We start from the raw sequence: 17,327 nt of genomic DNA on the forward strand, positions 1-17,327 counted from the left end.
CGTCAGGCACCCTGCTCAGCGGGGAGATCTTGAGATCTGGAATGCCCCTGAAAGGGATTGGCCTTAGGCAGGAGGAGGGTTTCCTCTTGCATTCTGAAATGAAAGGATTGGTACAGAGCCAGGTAAGGATTGGTGCTGGGAGGACTTCTCATTCAATGGCTTCCCCTTTCTCTGTAACAGAGCAGCTTAGTCATTTGCTGAGAATGAGGGGGGAAATGAAGGGATAAGAGGTCTAAGAGTAGAGAATGTGTACTGGTCAGTGTAGAGACTAGGAGAGCAAACTGAATGGATAAATACACCAGGATCATTGGGCAGCACTGAGGCCCAAGTGGTTTCGCAACATGCTTAGCACACTGGGTGCAGGCATGGGGAGGGCCAACAAGGGGATTCAGCTAGGACCTTGGTTCTCTCTTCTTGATTTCAGAACCCCTTTACATGTTTAATTGATGGCTCCAGAGAGCTTTTGTTTATGTAGGATGTATTTATTAATTATTCGATTAGAAATTAATACTGGGAAATTTAGGGGTGCCTAGGTGGCTCAGTCAGTTACGCATCTGACCTTGATTTCGGCTCAGGTCAGAATCTCAGGGTCATGAGATCGAGGCCCCTGTCAGGCTCCGCCCTAGACGTGGAACCTGCTTGAGATTCATTCTGTCTGCCCTCCCCCAACCCCCTTATTTGTATATGTGTGCACTTTCTCTCAAAAAAAATAATAATAAAGAATTAGGAAATTTAAAAATACTTAGACTGCTTGTTGACTTCTGTTTCATACCATAATAAACCCGTGTGTTAACATAATGCTTTTATGAAAACTATTTCCAAAACAAAAAATTAGTAAGAAGAATGATGTTTTACACTTTTGCAAATCTTTTTAATCCCTGGCATGTTAGAAGACAGGTGGATTCTCCTGTTTTTCCCTTCAGCCTGTTGTGATAACGTTGTTTTTGTTCAAGTTTATGAGGAAACTTCATCTTCACACAGCTAGGTAATCGGAAAAGGTAGTATTTTATAGCCTTTTCAGATAATTGTGGATATTCTTCTTTGAGACTATACTAAAACTACACAGATGGTAAATTTCTTAAAGATGAGAGTATGGATTCTGACCGATAACAGTGACTTTATTTTTTTCCCCAAGATTTTATTTTTAAGTAATCTCTACACTCAAAATGGGGCTCGAACTTAAAACCCCCATCAAGAGTCATATTCTCCAGTGGCTGAACCAGCCAGGTGCCCCATCAGTGAACTTTTTGTATGTTGCAGTTTATTGATCTATTATGTTCCAGATCTGTTCTGATCTATTCTTATAAATCTTTTGCTTATGCATAATTTTGGAACTTTGTTGCCTTTGTACTATCATAGTTTGCTGAGCTACATAGATTTTCTACGGTGATATGTTTCATTAGATGATATAAAAATGTCGTAAATATCATCACTGTTCATCGAAAAGCTTTTAAGTATTGAGAAGCCATCAAGTTCATAGTGATGGCTGCAAGTTTGCCACCATTCTGATTTTTGCCTGAAAGATGAAATTTTATCATAGGCAACAAATAGTATCGTCCTTTTGGTAACGGGCTTTGTTCAGTTTTGAGAAAACATCTGCCAAACAGGAGACAGCTTTCCTGCTTTATTATGTAGCAGAACTGCTTTATGTATTTGATTTCATCATACCACTATTAGACAATACAATGAACTCTGAGACATAAATAAAGATCAATACTTAGCTTTATTTGTGCTGAGGTGCCAGTGGTTTTCCTCACCTTTGCTTTTGTACCATCAGTGCAAGTATGATCACAGAGAAAATGGGGGCACATAACCTCTTAGTATTATTATGGTAATATGCCTGACCTTGCACAACCTCTGAAAAGGTCTTAAGGCCCCCCAGAGGTCCATGAACTACATTTTGAGAATCGATGGTCTGGGCTAAGATTTTCTTAGGTGTGTTGCATGGAATTGGGGCGTGATAGTAAAAGATGATACCACAGACTGGACCACAGACTCTGGCCTGGAGAGTCCTTTACTTTCTTCTTACATAACCGCTCTTTCTAAGAGGGTACCAATATGTGCTTGTCAGCTTATTTATATGAAATATATGACAGCTAGGGGCATCTGGGTGGCTCAGTCGGTTAAGTGTCTGCCTTTGGCTCAGGTCATGATTCCAGGGTCCTGCTCAGTGGGAGTCTGCTGCTCCCTCTCTCTCTGCCTCTCCCCTCACTTGTGCGCTCGCTCGCTCTCAAATAAATAAAAAAAATAAAAAAACTTTAAAAAGTATGACAGCTACATGCTCTGTAGTCAAAAGAAACAGTTGATGCTGGGATAAGATTTTGGGAGTGAAGAACTGTAGCTTTCGATACAGATCAGTTCAAAGGATTTAAGGACCAGAGTTCTAGTTGTGCATGAGGTTTAGTTGTGAGAATGTCCTCTGCCCTTTCTAACTCAGGTCTCTCACGCCTGAACTGGGATTAATATTATTTGCTTCCATCTTTCTCAGGTAGTTTTGATGTTGGGATGGTGCCGTCAGTTCCTCATTCCAGGCAATACCTTCAACTTTACGTCTATAAAGCTGTGCTTCATGTGTGGTAGATGAATCAGTAAATGTTCATTGAGTTGATGGACTAAAACAAAACTGTTTATCATGGGGATTTTAAACATATACAAAAGGAGAATTATATGATGAACCTCCATCTGTCCTTGTCTTAACACTTGTAACTCCAGAAAATAAGAACATGTCCTTGTATAAACAAGATGTGATCATACCCAATAAAATTATAGATAGATCCTTAATACCATTAAATACTCCTCTCATGTTCCAATGTCCTCAATTGAATTAAAATATATACATATGTTTTTACAGTTGGTTTGTTCAGATCGGATCCACACAGTCCACTCATTGCGTTTGTTTACTATGACTTTTGGTTTCTTTTAATCAAGAACATTTTCATTCGCCCTCCCCCCCTTTTTATGCCATTAACTTGTTGGAGAAACTGGCAGTTTGGTAAATGTCCCAGTGTTTAATTGCTTCCCGGCAATGACGTTTAGCCTTTTCCCCCTATTCCCTACATTTCTAATAAACTAGAGATGAGACCTACCATCAACAGATGATTGGATGAAGAAGATGTGGGGGCACGCACACACACATACATACAATGGAATATTAGCCATCAAAAAGAATGAAATCTTGCCATTTGCAAGAAGTGGATGGAACTCTAGAGGATATTATGCTAAGCTAAATAGCCAGAGAAAGACAAATACCATACCGTTGCACTCATGTGGAATTTAAGAAACAAAACAGATCAACATAGGGGAAGGGAAGGAAGAATAAAATAAAAACAGAGAGGGAGGCAAACCATAAGAGACTCTTAGCTATAGGGAACAAACAGGGTTGCTGGAGGGGAGGTGAGTGTGGGAAAGGAGTACTTGGGTGATGGGCAGTAAGGAGGGCACTTGATGTGATGAGCACTGGGTGTTATATGCAACCCAGAAATAACTAAATTCTACTCCTGAACCTAATAATACACTATATGTTAACTAAATAGAATTAAAAAAAAAGAAGAAATGAGACTTAAATGTGTGATTAGATTGACATGCAGCTTTTTGTCAAGAATACTTTGTAGATGTGCTGTATACTTCCTACTTGTATCACGTAGGAGAAACACGATGTTTTCCTGATGCCACACTTGACTGGTGCTTTCAAGTGTGGCAGCCTGAGCTCTCCATTGTTCACCGTCAACTTTTCTTGTCATGATCTTAGCATACATGATTATTGCCAGAGTAAATGAGTTTGGGAACTGTGAGGTGCTAAAACATGTGTGGAGGTATTATTGAGGTACTATTATAATTACTAATAAAATAGGGCAGTAGCTTTATTTGAGCTAAATTATTAGTGGGATAATATCCAAGAGGCATAGCTGTAGATGGTAACAGCATCCAAATTAGGGACTGTAGGTTTAACAGTGAGAATAATATATGTAGTATGGAAATAATATTTTTTTCTCCTACGGATTTAGAGCTTGTCTTGTAACATTGCATCCTATAAAACAAATTAAACGATTTTGTTAATACTTTCAAACCATTTTATGTCTAGATTAAGAATATGATTTTAAGACTTGCTTAATACAAATACAATTAATTGATACAAAAAGATTCCAAGTGACAAAAAGAATTTGGACACACCCTTGGAGCTCTCTGGGAAATTGGAGTTAAGATGTCAGACAGCAAATGTTGTTCAGTTGTGTCTGTGGCGGGAAAATAAAGCATTCTATTTTATGTGGTTCGTAATGAATTCGTTTGTAGAAATTATCGTTGAAACCAAACATTGGGAAATCAAATCAAAACAAAGTGAACATTTGGTAAATATTGTTGGTTTCTTCCCTTTGCTGTTGGATATCTGTTAAAATGATGCTGTAAGAAAAATACTTCATATTTGGAGCAGGGTAGAGGACAGGTGCCATGTTCGAGAAATCAGTATAATCTCTACAGAATCAAAGTTGACCATGCTCTTGAAAAACGGAAGTGTTTTTAGGTTGACTGTGGCACATGAAATTTTACCCAGGGACCTGCTAATGTACTTTTTTCTTCAATAGGAAAATAAAAAGTATTTCAAGCGTAGTGAACTTGCAAAAAAGGAAGAGGAAGCATATTTTGAAAGATGTGGCTACAAGGTATGACTGCCTGCTTTTTTGTTATTGTATATTTCTGAGTTTAAATTTTTACAGCTGTTGTTAAAGTAACAAAATTATTGATCTCTGTTCACTTTATCAATGTTATACATTAGCCTATAAATGAGAAGCCATCTGGAGAGGTATGAGCTTTTTTCTTCTTTTTTTTTAAATCTTGAATTCAGGAAAATACATGCATGACTTTTGGCTTGGAATGGTTTGGCTTTTTGTGGAAGCATGAAGTGGCTTGAGATCAAAGCTTGAATTGTTGTTTTTTCTTTTAATTCCTGGATCTGATACTGCCTCGTCTTCATCTCCCCCACCACTCCTCTCCCTACCTCTCCCAATAAAAGTCTATTTTAAAGGGTTTCAAAATATTTTATGCATTCAACCACAGTGGTATTACCAGTGGTATTTTCCCCATTTTCACTTGAATATTTTAAGCCACTGTTTTTATGTTTGCATTGTTAATAATTCCTTTTGGCCCTCAGTACCTCTGCCTGAGATAGAATGCCATACAACATTTATATGCTTTTTTGTAATAAGGTACCACATTTCAAACACTGCTTGTCGATTGTATAGAAAAATGTATAGAAATATTTGGTAGAAAGAAATGAGTTGTTTGGAAGACCTGGATATTTTTGAAGCATGACTAAAAGTATCCTTAAGTTTACCCTGTTATTATCCTATTCAGCTGTTATCCTAGTTGAATAATATTTTAGGGTTTTTATTGGGAGGGGTTAAATGTTATGAGGTGAAGTTTTGCTTAAATTATTTTAAAAGAAGACTATCTAGTTTGATAATTTTTTGAACAAACTTTAGAGGTTCTGTTGAAATATTTTTGCCAGATCATAAATTTGACATCAACTTTTTGCTTTTGAAACGTGTATATAATACAGTATTCTTGTGCATGTCATGGGGAAAGTTCTAGAAATTTATCAGCATAGCATTTCTAGAAGGAAGCATGAGGAATGCAAATGGTATGTATATGCATTTGGTTTGGTTTTGTAGTGTTGGCAGAGGGCAAGTGTTAAAAATGTATTTTAATGTTTCTGATCGATTTCTAAAATATGAAAGTTTGCATTTGTATTTTGATATTTTCCATAAATATATTGGTTTCATTTGCTTCCATTTTGGGAAGTTAAAACGCAATTTATGTAAATAGCCATTGAATAGATACTCAGAAGAATTCTCATCTTTTGCTTGCCCATCATTGTCTCACTGACACTTGATCTGGAGTGAGAATCATTGACCATAGGTTTAGTCTGCTAACTTGTTGCTTTCCCAAATCCCTAAATTTGAACGTTTTCAACTTTTTGGTAAGGTAGGAAACTAATTTAAAATGGGCATTTGTGTGTTGTTTTGATTGCTTCAGTGATAGGTCAGTACTTTCTTGTTTGTATAGAGAGAAGCACTGAAGCAAAGTGACTAAAGATACTGCTCCGAACGTTGAGTTCAGTTGACAGAACGTCTTCGATTTTTTCCTACAAGTGACGAACTGGCATTCTATAATTAAAAATGCTTTTCGTCCTGAGATTTTGGGAGAAATACCTGTTTTTATGCTTAAAAACACAGGGTTTTCGCTCTAAAACATGTTTAATATTCCCTTCTTGGTAATAATGTAAATACAGCATGTATTACTTTTATTCCTTTATGAAAACTAGTTACCATTTAGAGGCTTGATACCGATTTGGTTTGTGAAAATACAGAAGTTTAGCTTTTTACTTCAACTTTTGTCAGCACTGATTAACATAACCTTTAGCCATTAACTACAGAATCAGAAATGATGTAATTTTAACCATAGAGACTTTCTTAATTGAATGTTTGTTCCTTAATGTTGACCTTTTATGTAAAGTTTTTGTTTTGTTTTGTTTTGTTTTTAATCTGCTTTGGCATTTTAGATTAGTCTCAGGATCAGATGGGAAACCATGTTTCAGTATGTTTTTACAGACCACACCACGGGGCTTATAAATTGCCGAACTTAATTTTCCTAAACTGTGAGCTGGGTGGCAGACTCAAGAAAACACACGAGGAGATTTTTTTCCCCCTGCAGGTCTCATGTGCAAGAACGTCCACTCTGTGTGGGATGAGTGGAAGGCGCCGTGGCTGTTGTCGGTGCTGTGGTGCTGTATTTCCCTGGGTTCATAACTCATTTTGGGGGCAAATTCTCTGTAGCTTTGGGAGTGTTTCTCCACGTCCAGCAGTGATCTCGGTGCACTTGGAATCCTACCTTTCAAAAAGGAGGGTAGGAAAAAGTAGGAGCTTGAGGCTTCACAGTTTTCTTAGAAATTCTTTTTTTGGGTCTTCATTTAAAACCCAGAGCAAGGATCAGATAACCCTGTAGGATGAGTTTCTCAAAGAAGAGAAGCAAGTTGATTATTTTTAAGAAAAATAAAATTCTTTAGAGTCTAGGGAGAAAGGCATCTAAATTTCATCCCTTTTAAAAGTTTTTTGATTTTGGAAACCATTATATTTCTGTCACTTTTCAGTAGCAAGAATGCTGTCTCCTGTGTGCATGTTTGCTACTTGTGTCCCTAAAATGGAGGAGTCTGAGTTTTCAAAAGCATGTACATTTTAGGAGGTTTTCCTTGGAACATCTAGAAGAACCTTTAGTATTTAAAACATGTTTAATTTCCATGACCAGTTAATGCATAGAATGGTAAATATTAGCTGTATTATATTTTAAAAGCTGAATTTTATTTGTTTTGGCTATTAATACAGATACAGCCAAAAGAGGAGGACCAGAAACCATTAACTTCTTCAAATCCAGTGCTAGAACTTGAACTGGCAGAGGAAAAGTTACCTATGACTCTTTCTAGGCAAGAGGTAAGTCTGTGTATGAGTGTTTCATGAAAACAAAGAAAAAAATCTCCAGGACAGTTGCATTTATCTCCAGTTCTTTCCAGTAAGCTCCAAGTCATTATTGCCTATACAACATGTCTGGCTGAACTAAATAATGTGCAGCTTGCCAGTTTTCTTCTTGAGGTTCTAAATTAATCTCTGCTTTTTTTTTTTTTAAGATTTTATTTAATTGAGAGAGATTGCACGTACTTGAGCACGGGGGAGGGGCAGAGGGAAAGGGAGAGAGGGAAGAAGCAGACTCTGAGATCATGACCTGAGCCAAAGGCAGATGCTTAACCAGCTGAGCCACCCAGGCGCCCCAATCTCTGCTTTTCTTGATAATCTTAAACTTTAAAATAATTTATTTTTCTAAACTTTTAAAAACTAAACACATTGTTCTAAATATGTATATTTTAAGTAATTATACATAAATTATTTGTCTAAATTATTTTAAATATCCGTTTTGTAATTTAATACATCTTTCTAGGTCAAAACAGATCTATATAATTTTTTATGATTATATAATTTCCCATAATATTTTAAAAACTTATTATTATTTTAAAAACCAAATAGTAATGGTCATTTAGATTGCTTCAGCATTTCCTTATTATAAATCCTTCTAAGATAAACATCTTTATACAGATGTCATTGCATACATTCTAACGTATGATTGTTTCCTTTCGAAAGTTTGCGAGAATCGTGATTTCTGGAGTCTGTTGACTAAAGACTGTACATTTGTACAACTTGGGGTATATATCACCACAGGGCTCTGTAGACATGCTGTCTCAGTTTGTACACTTAACTACAATGCTCGTCTATACTCTGGTCAGTATCAACTACTTTTCTGAAAAAACCAGAAACAAGAATTTCAAGATACTCCTGAGACACGAAGAATACAAACTATACAGAGGGGTACCAAACAAAAATGAACTTGGGAGAGGAGGAAAGGACGGCTGACTCTAAATGCTGTCATGGGAAAGTTAGATGAAGGAATTTGGAATACCTCGCCCGAAGAAAAGAATATTAGAGGCCTTAAAAAAAAAAAATCCATTGACAGCAGCTGTAATTTTGAAAAAGAATTTCATATTCCCTGTGGTTTCATAAAGTAGAACTAAGATAAATGGGTAGAATTTTGAGGGAGGGAAGTTTTAGTTGATTGTGAGAAGTAAAACCTATCTGTCCAAAACTGGGATGGGCTGTTGCATAAAGGGGTGTGGTCCTTGTCACTTGCCTACCTGGTAGAGGTGTGTTTGAGGTCATTTCTGCATTGATGGAAGGTAGCACTGGATGGCCTTTTAAGCTGCTTTTGAATACCAAGCTTCAGTTATCTCACTGGGAGTTCGACCAGTGGTTTCTGTGCTACTATTTATGTTGCCAGATAAAGTTCTTGGTACTAAAAAACATTTCGGATCAACCTTTATTTTTCTCAGTTATTTTTTCTTGTTATGAAATGGAACATATATACAAATAGTGTACAAAACATGCATGTGCAATATAATGGAGGATTATAAAAGAGACACCCATATAATCATCACCCAAGTCAAGACACTGTATTATCAGCTCCTCAAAAGCCTGACCTGTGCCCTGCCCTGATCATTACTCACTTCTCTTCTGGGAGATGAGTGGTTTTAATGTAGTGTCGGAATGCTGACTCTAGGCTCTGGTCCATGAGTTATCAGCTGACTCCGGACTTTATTTTCCTTCTGTATATAAAAGTTACCACTCCCTTCCATCATAATGTTTTTTCTTAGGGAGTCTGTTATACAGATGGAGCCTTTGCTGAAACAGTCAGCCAAAGGACTTTAAACGTGGTAGGGTTTTTTAAGGTGTGACAGTAACTTGTTATATCCATTCATGGAAAATTAAAGAAAAAACAAACACAACTGACTTTTTCTATCTGCATTTCAAAATAAGTATTTGGTCACCTAAAGGAGAGTTTACTATTACTAAAAACATTGGAATTGCTATTATTGTTATTGCTTTTTTTTTTTTTTTTTCTTTTCTAAGATTTTGTCAGAGAGAGAGACAGAGCACAAGCAGGAGGAGAGGCAGGCAGAGGGAGAAGCAGGCTCTCCACTGAGCGAGGAGCCCGATGTGGGGCTCGATCCCAGGACCCTGGGATCATGACCTGAGCTGAAGGCAGCCACTTCACTGACTGAGCCACCCAGGTGTCCCTATTGTTATTACTTCTTACAGGTCATCAGAAGATTGAGAGAAAGAGGAGAACCAATCAGACTGTTTGGAGAAACTGATTATGATGCTTTTCAACGTTTAAGAAAAATAGAGATCCTCACACCAGAAGTAAACAAGGTAAGAAGTCAGAACAGAACTTGAGAAAGATGACTATACCACATAAATAAGAATAGTATGGAGTTTGAGTAATTGCATTATTACAGGCAAAGATGGAAGAATAAAGTTGCCAGATTGCTGCTGAATGTAAGTTTTCTTTAATTTTTTAAAAAAAGCACCTGTCTTAAGCATATATTGTTCAGTGCATTTTGACAAATCCACTCCAAGCACGTAACCACCACCCTTAGGAAGATACAGAATGTTTTCCTCACACAAGAAAGTGCCCTAGTGCCCCTCCTTAGCCAGTCCTCTTCCTTCTCCTCAGTGCCTGTGCAAACAGCTTTGCAAATTCTATCAGTATAGATTAATTTTGCTTGTTCTGCATTTCATATAGATGGAGTCATGAGAGTGTGTCTGGCTTCTTATGCTGAGCATATTTTTTAAAAATTATTGTTTCTACAGAAATCAGTAGTTTGTTCCTTTTCATTGCTGATGATAGTTGTCGGGATATAGCATCATTTGTTTGCAACTTCGGGCTGTCACAAATAACACTGCTAGGAACATTGTTGAACAGGTCTGTTTGGACGTGTGTTACTTCTCTTTGGTAAATATGTTCTATCTCTCGGTAAATACCTGAAGTAGAATTGCTGAATAATAAAAGTAAATGTGTGCTTTAGTTCTTAAGAAATGCCAGATATTTCTAAATGTCATCGGTATTTGTTATTTTAAGTCTTTTAAATTGTAACCATTCTCTTGTATGTGTGGTAATATTTCCTTGCAGTTCTATTTACAGCTTCCTGTTAACTAAGGGTAATGAGTGTCTTTTCGTAGACTTATTGCCCATATATTTCTCTGGGCAGCGTGTGTTAAAATCTTTTGTTCATGTTTTAATTGGGTTGTTTGCCCTTTTATTTTTGAATTGTAGGAGTTCTTTGTATATTCTGTATACAAGTCCTTTGCAGATGTACAGATATATGGTTTGTGACTATTTTCTGCTAGTCTTTGGCTTACCTGTTCTTTTCATGGTGTCTTTTGAGGGGCAGAAGTTTTAAATTTTGATGAAGTCCACTGTTTTCTTTTATGGTTACCGCTTCTGGTATTTTTCTTAAGAAATATTTGCCTATCCCAAGGTTTTGAAGAGATACTTTATTTTCTCTAAAAGCTTAACAGTTACAGCTTTGATCTTGTTTTATAGCTCAGCAGATGGTCTGTCTTGCTGAATATTCCATAGGCTCCTGGAAAGAATGTCTTTTATACATCGGGTAAATGTCAGTTACAGTAGTGTTGTTCAGATCTTCTGTGGTCTTAATAACTTACCTATTTGCTCTGTCAATTACTGAGAGACAGGTGTGGTGATCTATGGCTATGTAACAAACCACCCCAAAACAGAGAAGCTTCAAACAATTATTGTAAAATCTTTTTCAGTCCTCTATGTCTGTAACAAACTACTCTGAAACTTAGTAACTTTTTTTTTTTAAAGATTTTATTTATTTATTTGACAGAGATAGAGACAGCCAGCAAGAGAGGGAACACATGTAGGGTGAGTGGGAGAGGAAGAAGCAGGCTCCCAGCGGAGGAGGCTGATGTGGGGCTCGATCCCATAATGCCGGGATCACGCCCTGAGCCAAAGGCAGACGCTTAATGACTGCGCCACCCAGGCGCCCCTGAAACTTAGTAACTTAAGATAATTTATTATTATCTCTTATGGTTCTATGGTTTGATTGGGAGTGATCTGGACAGTTTTTTTGCTTGGAGTCTCGCATGTGATTGCAGTCAAATGTCGACTGTCGCCAAGGTCATCCGAAGGCTCCCTTGGACTGGCCTTCCAAGTGCATAGTACCTTAGAGGTCCATCTGTGTGATAGTGTATGTCAGAATTTCCTTCTTTTTTAGGCTTAATAATACTGTTTTGTGTGTATGGATCCCATTTTGTTTATCCATTCAGCTTCAATGGACGTTTGAGTTGTTGCTACCTTTCAGCTGTTGTGAATAATGCTGCTTTGAACATAGGTTTACAAATACTTGTTTGAGTCCCTGCTTTCACTTCTTTTCTGTACACGACAGATGTGGACTTGGCAGATCCTACAGTCATTCTGTGGAACTTCTTTCTTTTAAGCATAAATGAGTAAAATGTTCTTCCGCTGTGATGTCTACAGCAATTTTTTGAAAAATTTTCAGTCTTGTTTAAAACCTTACATTGTTAGTTAGTGGTTTTTGTAATGCTTCATATTTACCAACTTTTATTTCTTTTCTATACCCTGAGTTCCTTTCTTTATCGGAAGATGGTATTAAAATACTAATGTGAACTACTAAATTAGTATGTGATTTAATTTTTCTAGTCTTGTTTCATTCCTTGAAAAATTGTCATTCTTGGGGCGCCTGGGTGGCACAGCGGTTAAGCGTCTGCCTTCGGCTCAGGGCGTGATCCCGGCGTTGTAGGATCGAGCCCCACATCAGGCTCTTCCGCTATGAGCCTGCTTCTTCCTCTCACTCCCCCTGCTTGTGTTCCCTCTCTCGCTGGCTGTCTCTGTCTCTGTAAAATAAATAAAATCTTAAAAAAAAAAAAATTGTCATTCTTAATACTAATTTATTACAACCTGTTGTATTTTAATCTTGCTCAAGCTTGTCCCAGATGCTAAAGAGTTTATTTGTAAGTTTTTTAAAAATTGAGGGATAATTGACGTATTACATTAGTTTCAGATGTACAACTTAGTGATTTGATATTTATGTTGTGAAATGATTCCCCACCATAAGTGTGGTTAGTACCTGTCACCATACATAGTTACAAATTTTTTTTTTTCTTGTGGTGAGGACTTTTAAGATCTACTCCTACCCGTTTTTAAGTAGGCAATACAGTATTAACTGTGGTCACCATGCTGTGCATTATATCCCTGTGACTTATTTTATTATTGGAACAGACTATTTGAAGATGATAACGTAAGTGTGAATGCATTCTAAAGCTCTCCATATTTACTCCTCCCGACCACATCTTATGTTTTTGATGTCACATTTTATGTGTTTTTCTTTACCTAATGATTGCAGTTATAGGTATTTTTTACTACTTTTGCCTTTATAAGTGATTAGTCTACCACCTTTACTATATATTTACCTGTTCCAGTGAAGTTTATATTTTCATATGTTGTTAAGAATTAGCCGCCTTTTCAGCTTAAAGAAGGCCCCTTAACATTGCTTGTAAGGCTGATTTAGTGGCGATAAACTCATTTAGTTTGCTTGTCTGGGAGACTTTTTATCTCCAATTCTGAATGATGACTTTGTGATGTAGAGTATTCTTGGTTGGAAGGTTTTTCTTGCAGCACTTTGAATGTATTTTGCCTTACCCCCTTTTGTCCTGCAACATTTCTGCTGAAAAATCTGATAGTCTTATGTGCACAACAAATGGTTTTCCTTTTGCTACTTTTAATATTCTCTCCGTGTCTTTACCTTTTGATATTTTAATTAGAATGTGTCTTGGTGGGGGTACGTGTAAATTTTTGAGGTGATTGCCATCCATTTTCCACAGCAGCTGCACCATTTTACATTAACAGCAATGAAAGGTTCCATTTCTCCACATCCTAGCCAGCACTTACTACTTACTATTTATTTTTGATCATAGCCATCCTGATGGATTTGAAGTGGTACCTTATTGTGTGTGTGGTTTTTTTGTTTTTTAAGATTTTATTTATTTGAACGAGAGAGAGCACAAGCAGTGGGAAAGGGGAGAGGGAGAAGCAGACTCCCCGCTCATCAGGGAGCTGGATGCGGGCTTGATCTCTGGATGCCAGGATCATGACCTGAGTCGAAGGCAGATGCTTAAAGGACTGAGCCACCCAGGTGTCCCCTTATCTGTGGTTTTGATTTGCATTTTCCTAATTACTAGTGATGTTAAGTGTCTTTGTGTTTGCTTATTGGCCTTTAATGTGTTGTCTTCTATTCAAGACCGTTGCCCATTTTTAGTGTTTTTTGTTGTTGTTGTTGTTATTGTTATATTGTAGCAATTCTTTATATATTGTGGATATCAGTCATTATCAGATTAGTGACTTGTAAATATTTCTCCCATTCCACCGGTTATCTTTTCACTCTGTTAATAGTATCTTTGCAGAAAAGTTTTTAATTTTGATGAAGTCCAACATGTGCCTATTTTGTTCTTTTGTTTTTTTTGGTTTTTTTTTGCCTGTGCCTTTGGTGTTGTATCCAAGAAGTGATTGCCAAATCCAATATCATGAAGCTTTTCCCATGTGTTGTCTTCTGGGGGTTCTATAGTTTTAGCTCTTAAATGTACGTCTTTGATCCATTTTGAGTTTTTGTATGTGGTGTAAGGTATGGGTCCAGCTTTAAAGCTTCTTCTGTTTTTATCAAATGGTCACAAACTGGATGTGAATATAATGTGGACTTTGCTGGTTTATTAGAAACCTAGTAAAAGCCTAGTATATAGATGAGACACTAGTTTCCTATTATTGACATTGCTGAATGTTAAGGGAATTCAGAGTAGTTGCAGTGAGGTTAGACATTTTAAGTAAAGTAGGAAAATGGGTTGAGGGCTCTAGTGGAGACCTGGTCACTTGCGCATTTCATAAATTTCAGCATTTATGAATATTCTCATTTGGATTGGTCACACATATGTTTTATTTTTCTGACCAGAGTAGCTTTTGTGCATACATTCTTTTAAATTTAAATATGTTCATTATAGTTAACTTTGGACAATGATGATAGCCGTGTAATAAATTGAAATCTTACTTGAGTCTCTAGTTTTACTAAGTTCTTAACTCCTGTGGAGGAAAAAAATGAATTGTACTTACTAGTAGTGAAAAATCAAAAGGGAAACATCAGTGAAATTTCATAGTAGGTGTATTTTTTCCCTTTTCTCAGGGGTTGAGGAATGATCTGAAAGCAGCTTTGGATAAGATCGACCAACAGTACCTCAATGAGCTTGTGGGTGGTCAGGAGCCTGGAGAGGAAGACACACAGAATGATTTGAAAGTTCACGAAGAAAACACCACAATTGAAGAGTTAGAGGTAATCTCTGCACCCACCTGATCTCATTACCCTATCACGTCTTTTATTCCCTGGGGCAGATGCTTGAGTTCATCAGAAAGTTCAATTCAGAGCACACTACCCTGGTCTGTGGTCATTACAAACCCTCCCCCCTTTTCTTATTTCATGCTTTTATTTATTCACTCCCTCTTTCCTCATTCTCCACTCACATTACCCTACTTCCTGCCTTCAGAAGTAATCATTTTGCTATATTTGATGTGCATCCTCTTATTTGGCGGTGGTCTTGTAAAACCAGTAATATTTTGTATGCTTAAGTTTTTAATATACATAAATGATACTGTACTGTAAAATTTTTTTTACATTTCTTTTTCCCACTTGGAACTGTATTTAAGATCCATCCTTGATGCTTTATGTATATCTGAACCTTTGATTTTAACTGCTGCATAGCATTTCACATTTTGTGGCATTCACTGTCTTTTACTTTTTGTTCCCCCATAACGAGAGCTGGATTGCTCCCAGCTCCCTGTTACCACAGACAGCTTTGTGATGTGTAGTCTTGTACGTAACCCCTGTGGACTCAGAAGCAGTTATATATGTGTAACTTGTCCAAGTGCTGTCCTGTTGCTCTCTGGAATGGCTGTACCAGTCCACACCCTCATCAGAAGTGTGTGTGTGCCTTTTATTCCCACAGCCCTGCCAACACTTGGCAGTATCTTGCTTTTTAATTTTCGCCAGCGTGTGGAATGTGGAGTGATACATGTCATCCTAATTAAAAAGCCGTGTTGTACTATCTAAATGTCTAGCTCAAGCCGAAATCATGGCTTAGTTAAAAGCATCTACTGTTTAATAAACGTAAACTGTTATTTTTCTGTTTCTTTTCATTCCTGGCTGCACTCTTCGTGAGATCATAGTTGTTTTAATTGTGCCCCTCCTCCCATTCCCCCAGCACTTATCTGTGGACCCTAAAATTGACAGAAATATGTGAGCAACCATTTCTGGGCTTTCTTTTTTATTAAATAGCTTTATTGAGATACTTTACAGCTTACCCATTTAAAATGTACAGTTCGCTGGTTTTTAGTATATTCACAGGTTGATGCAACCATCATCACGACCTAATTCTAGAACATTTCTGTTCTCTTAAAAAGAAATCTATCCATTCGTCAGTTTCCTAAGCCCCTTTGTCTTTTGATTCATAAAAGATACCTTGCTCTTTAAATTGCAGTGACAAATCTGTGTTTTCTTGTTTTTTTAACTTACCTAGAAATTCCTTTGGCTTTTTAAAAAGAGAAATTAGTATATGTAATAAAGATCCATGCTCAGACTGGTGTTGAGAATGTCTGTTCAGCTGTTGCTCTTTACTAATGAACGGAAGCATTATGTTTTCGCAGGCTTTGGGAGAGTCTTTAGGAAAAGGCGATGATCATAAGGACATGGACATCATTACCAAGTTCCTTAAGGTATGTTCTTTTAGGCTAGGAAAGGAGGACATTTGGGTTGGTTAGAAACTGTTGTTTAATTTTTGGATGATTTAAGGGTTAAGGACTGGAAAGGGAATCCCTCAGTAAACATGTTTTGCATGTACACAGTTTATGATACTGCTGTGCACTGGATTATAGAGGTTAATTAAGGGAGATGTATATTTACTTCATTGCAGCACTTTGAAACTGACTTGTTAATGTAAACACACAGAAAAGAATCACAGCAGTGGAATGAACAAGAAGTTTGGGGAGTTTAAAATTTTCAAAAAACACTCCAGGAGGGAGTGCAATAAGGGGAGTGTTCCAGAAGCTTTTATGAGTGGTGATGACAGTAAGGAGAGGAAGGAGGTGGGAAGACCTTGGCAGTGAAAAAAACCAAACCCATCAGCAGCCTTCAGAGACTGTTCATTTTCTTGGTTCTAGAGATAGCTGCATATTCCTGCCATGACGAGCTCAATCCATCTTTCTCCTCAGCATTTCTTGCTTTATTGGTTTAGGTAGAGTGTATGCAAACGCCAGATTCATTTTAGCATTTCTTCACAAACTATTTGTGTTCAGGCCAAGAGATTAAAATGCGGGAAGTGCTTTTACTTGTATTAACAGTTTAAGTACAACGTAATTAGTTATCAAGATTCTTGGTCTGTTGAGGATATGGCTTGGGAACTAGTGTGAACTGGAATTTCCTCTGTGACAGCCTCTCCTTAGGCTACCCATAGGTAATGCCACTAGGGGGGTATGTCCTCCGCCACCTTCCCTGTGTACCTGCCTCTAGAAACGGCGCTCCTGATGCATTTAAACCCAAGGGGCATTAGGGTGGCTTTCCAGGGCTGGGTAGAGGGATTGTAGTTTCTTTTTGCTTTTTTTGTTTTCCTTCTTTCTTCTTTAGTCAGGTGCTTTATTGGGAATATTTAATTAAATCATTGTGTCTACTACAAAAGTCCAGATAGAGGCGTACCCCATTTTATAGTGCTTGGTTTTATTGTGCTTTGCAGATAATGCGGTTTTCTTTGGTGGTTTTTTGTGGGGAGGGTTTCTTGTTTTTTTTTTTTTTTTTTTGTTTTTTTTTTTTTTTT

General features: G+C 37.2%; 1 protein-coding gene across 8 annotated transcripts in view; it reads left to right on the forward strand.

The window, feature by feature from the left end:
* The window catches only part of PRPF18 (pre-mRNA processing factor 18), a 79,829-nt gene that overhangs the window by 21,110 nt on the left and 41,392 nt on the right, over positions 1–17,327 (forward strand). For all 8 annotated transcript variants that reach the window (XM_034644338.1, XM_034644339.1, XM_019806330.2 and 5 more), the window contains 5 exons: positions 4,581–4,658; positions 7,377–7,481; positions 9,693–9,806; positions 14,651–14,797; positions 16,165–16,233. In XM_034644338.1, coding sequence (XP_034500229.1) covers positions 4,581–4,658; positions 7,377–7,481; positions 9,693–9,806; positions 14,651–14,797; positions 16,165–16,233 — 513 coding nt within the window. The remainder of the gene's footprint in view (positions 1–4,580; positions 4,659–7,376; positions 7,482–9,692; positions 9,807–14,650; positions 14,798–16,164; positions 16,234–17,327) is intronic.

This window comes from Ailuropoda melanoleuca, chromosome 15 (assembly GCF_002007445.2).
Source record: "Ailuropoda melanoleuca isolate Jingjing chromosome 15, ASM200744v2, whole genome shotgun sequence".
Lineage (NCBI taxonomy): Eukaryota > Metazoa > Chordata > Mammalia > Carnivora > Ursidae > Ailuropoda > Ailuropoda melanoleuca.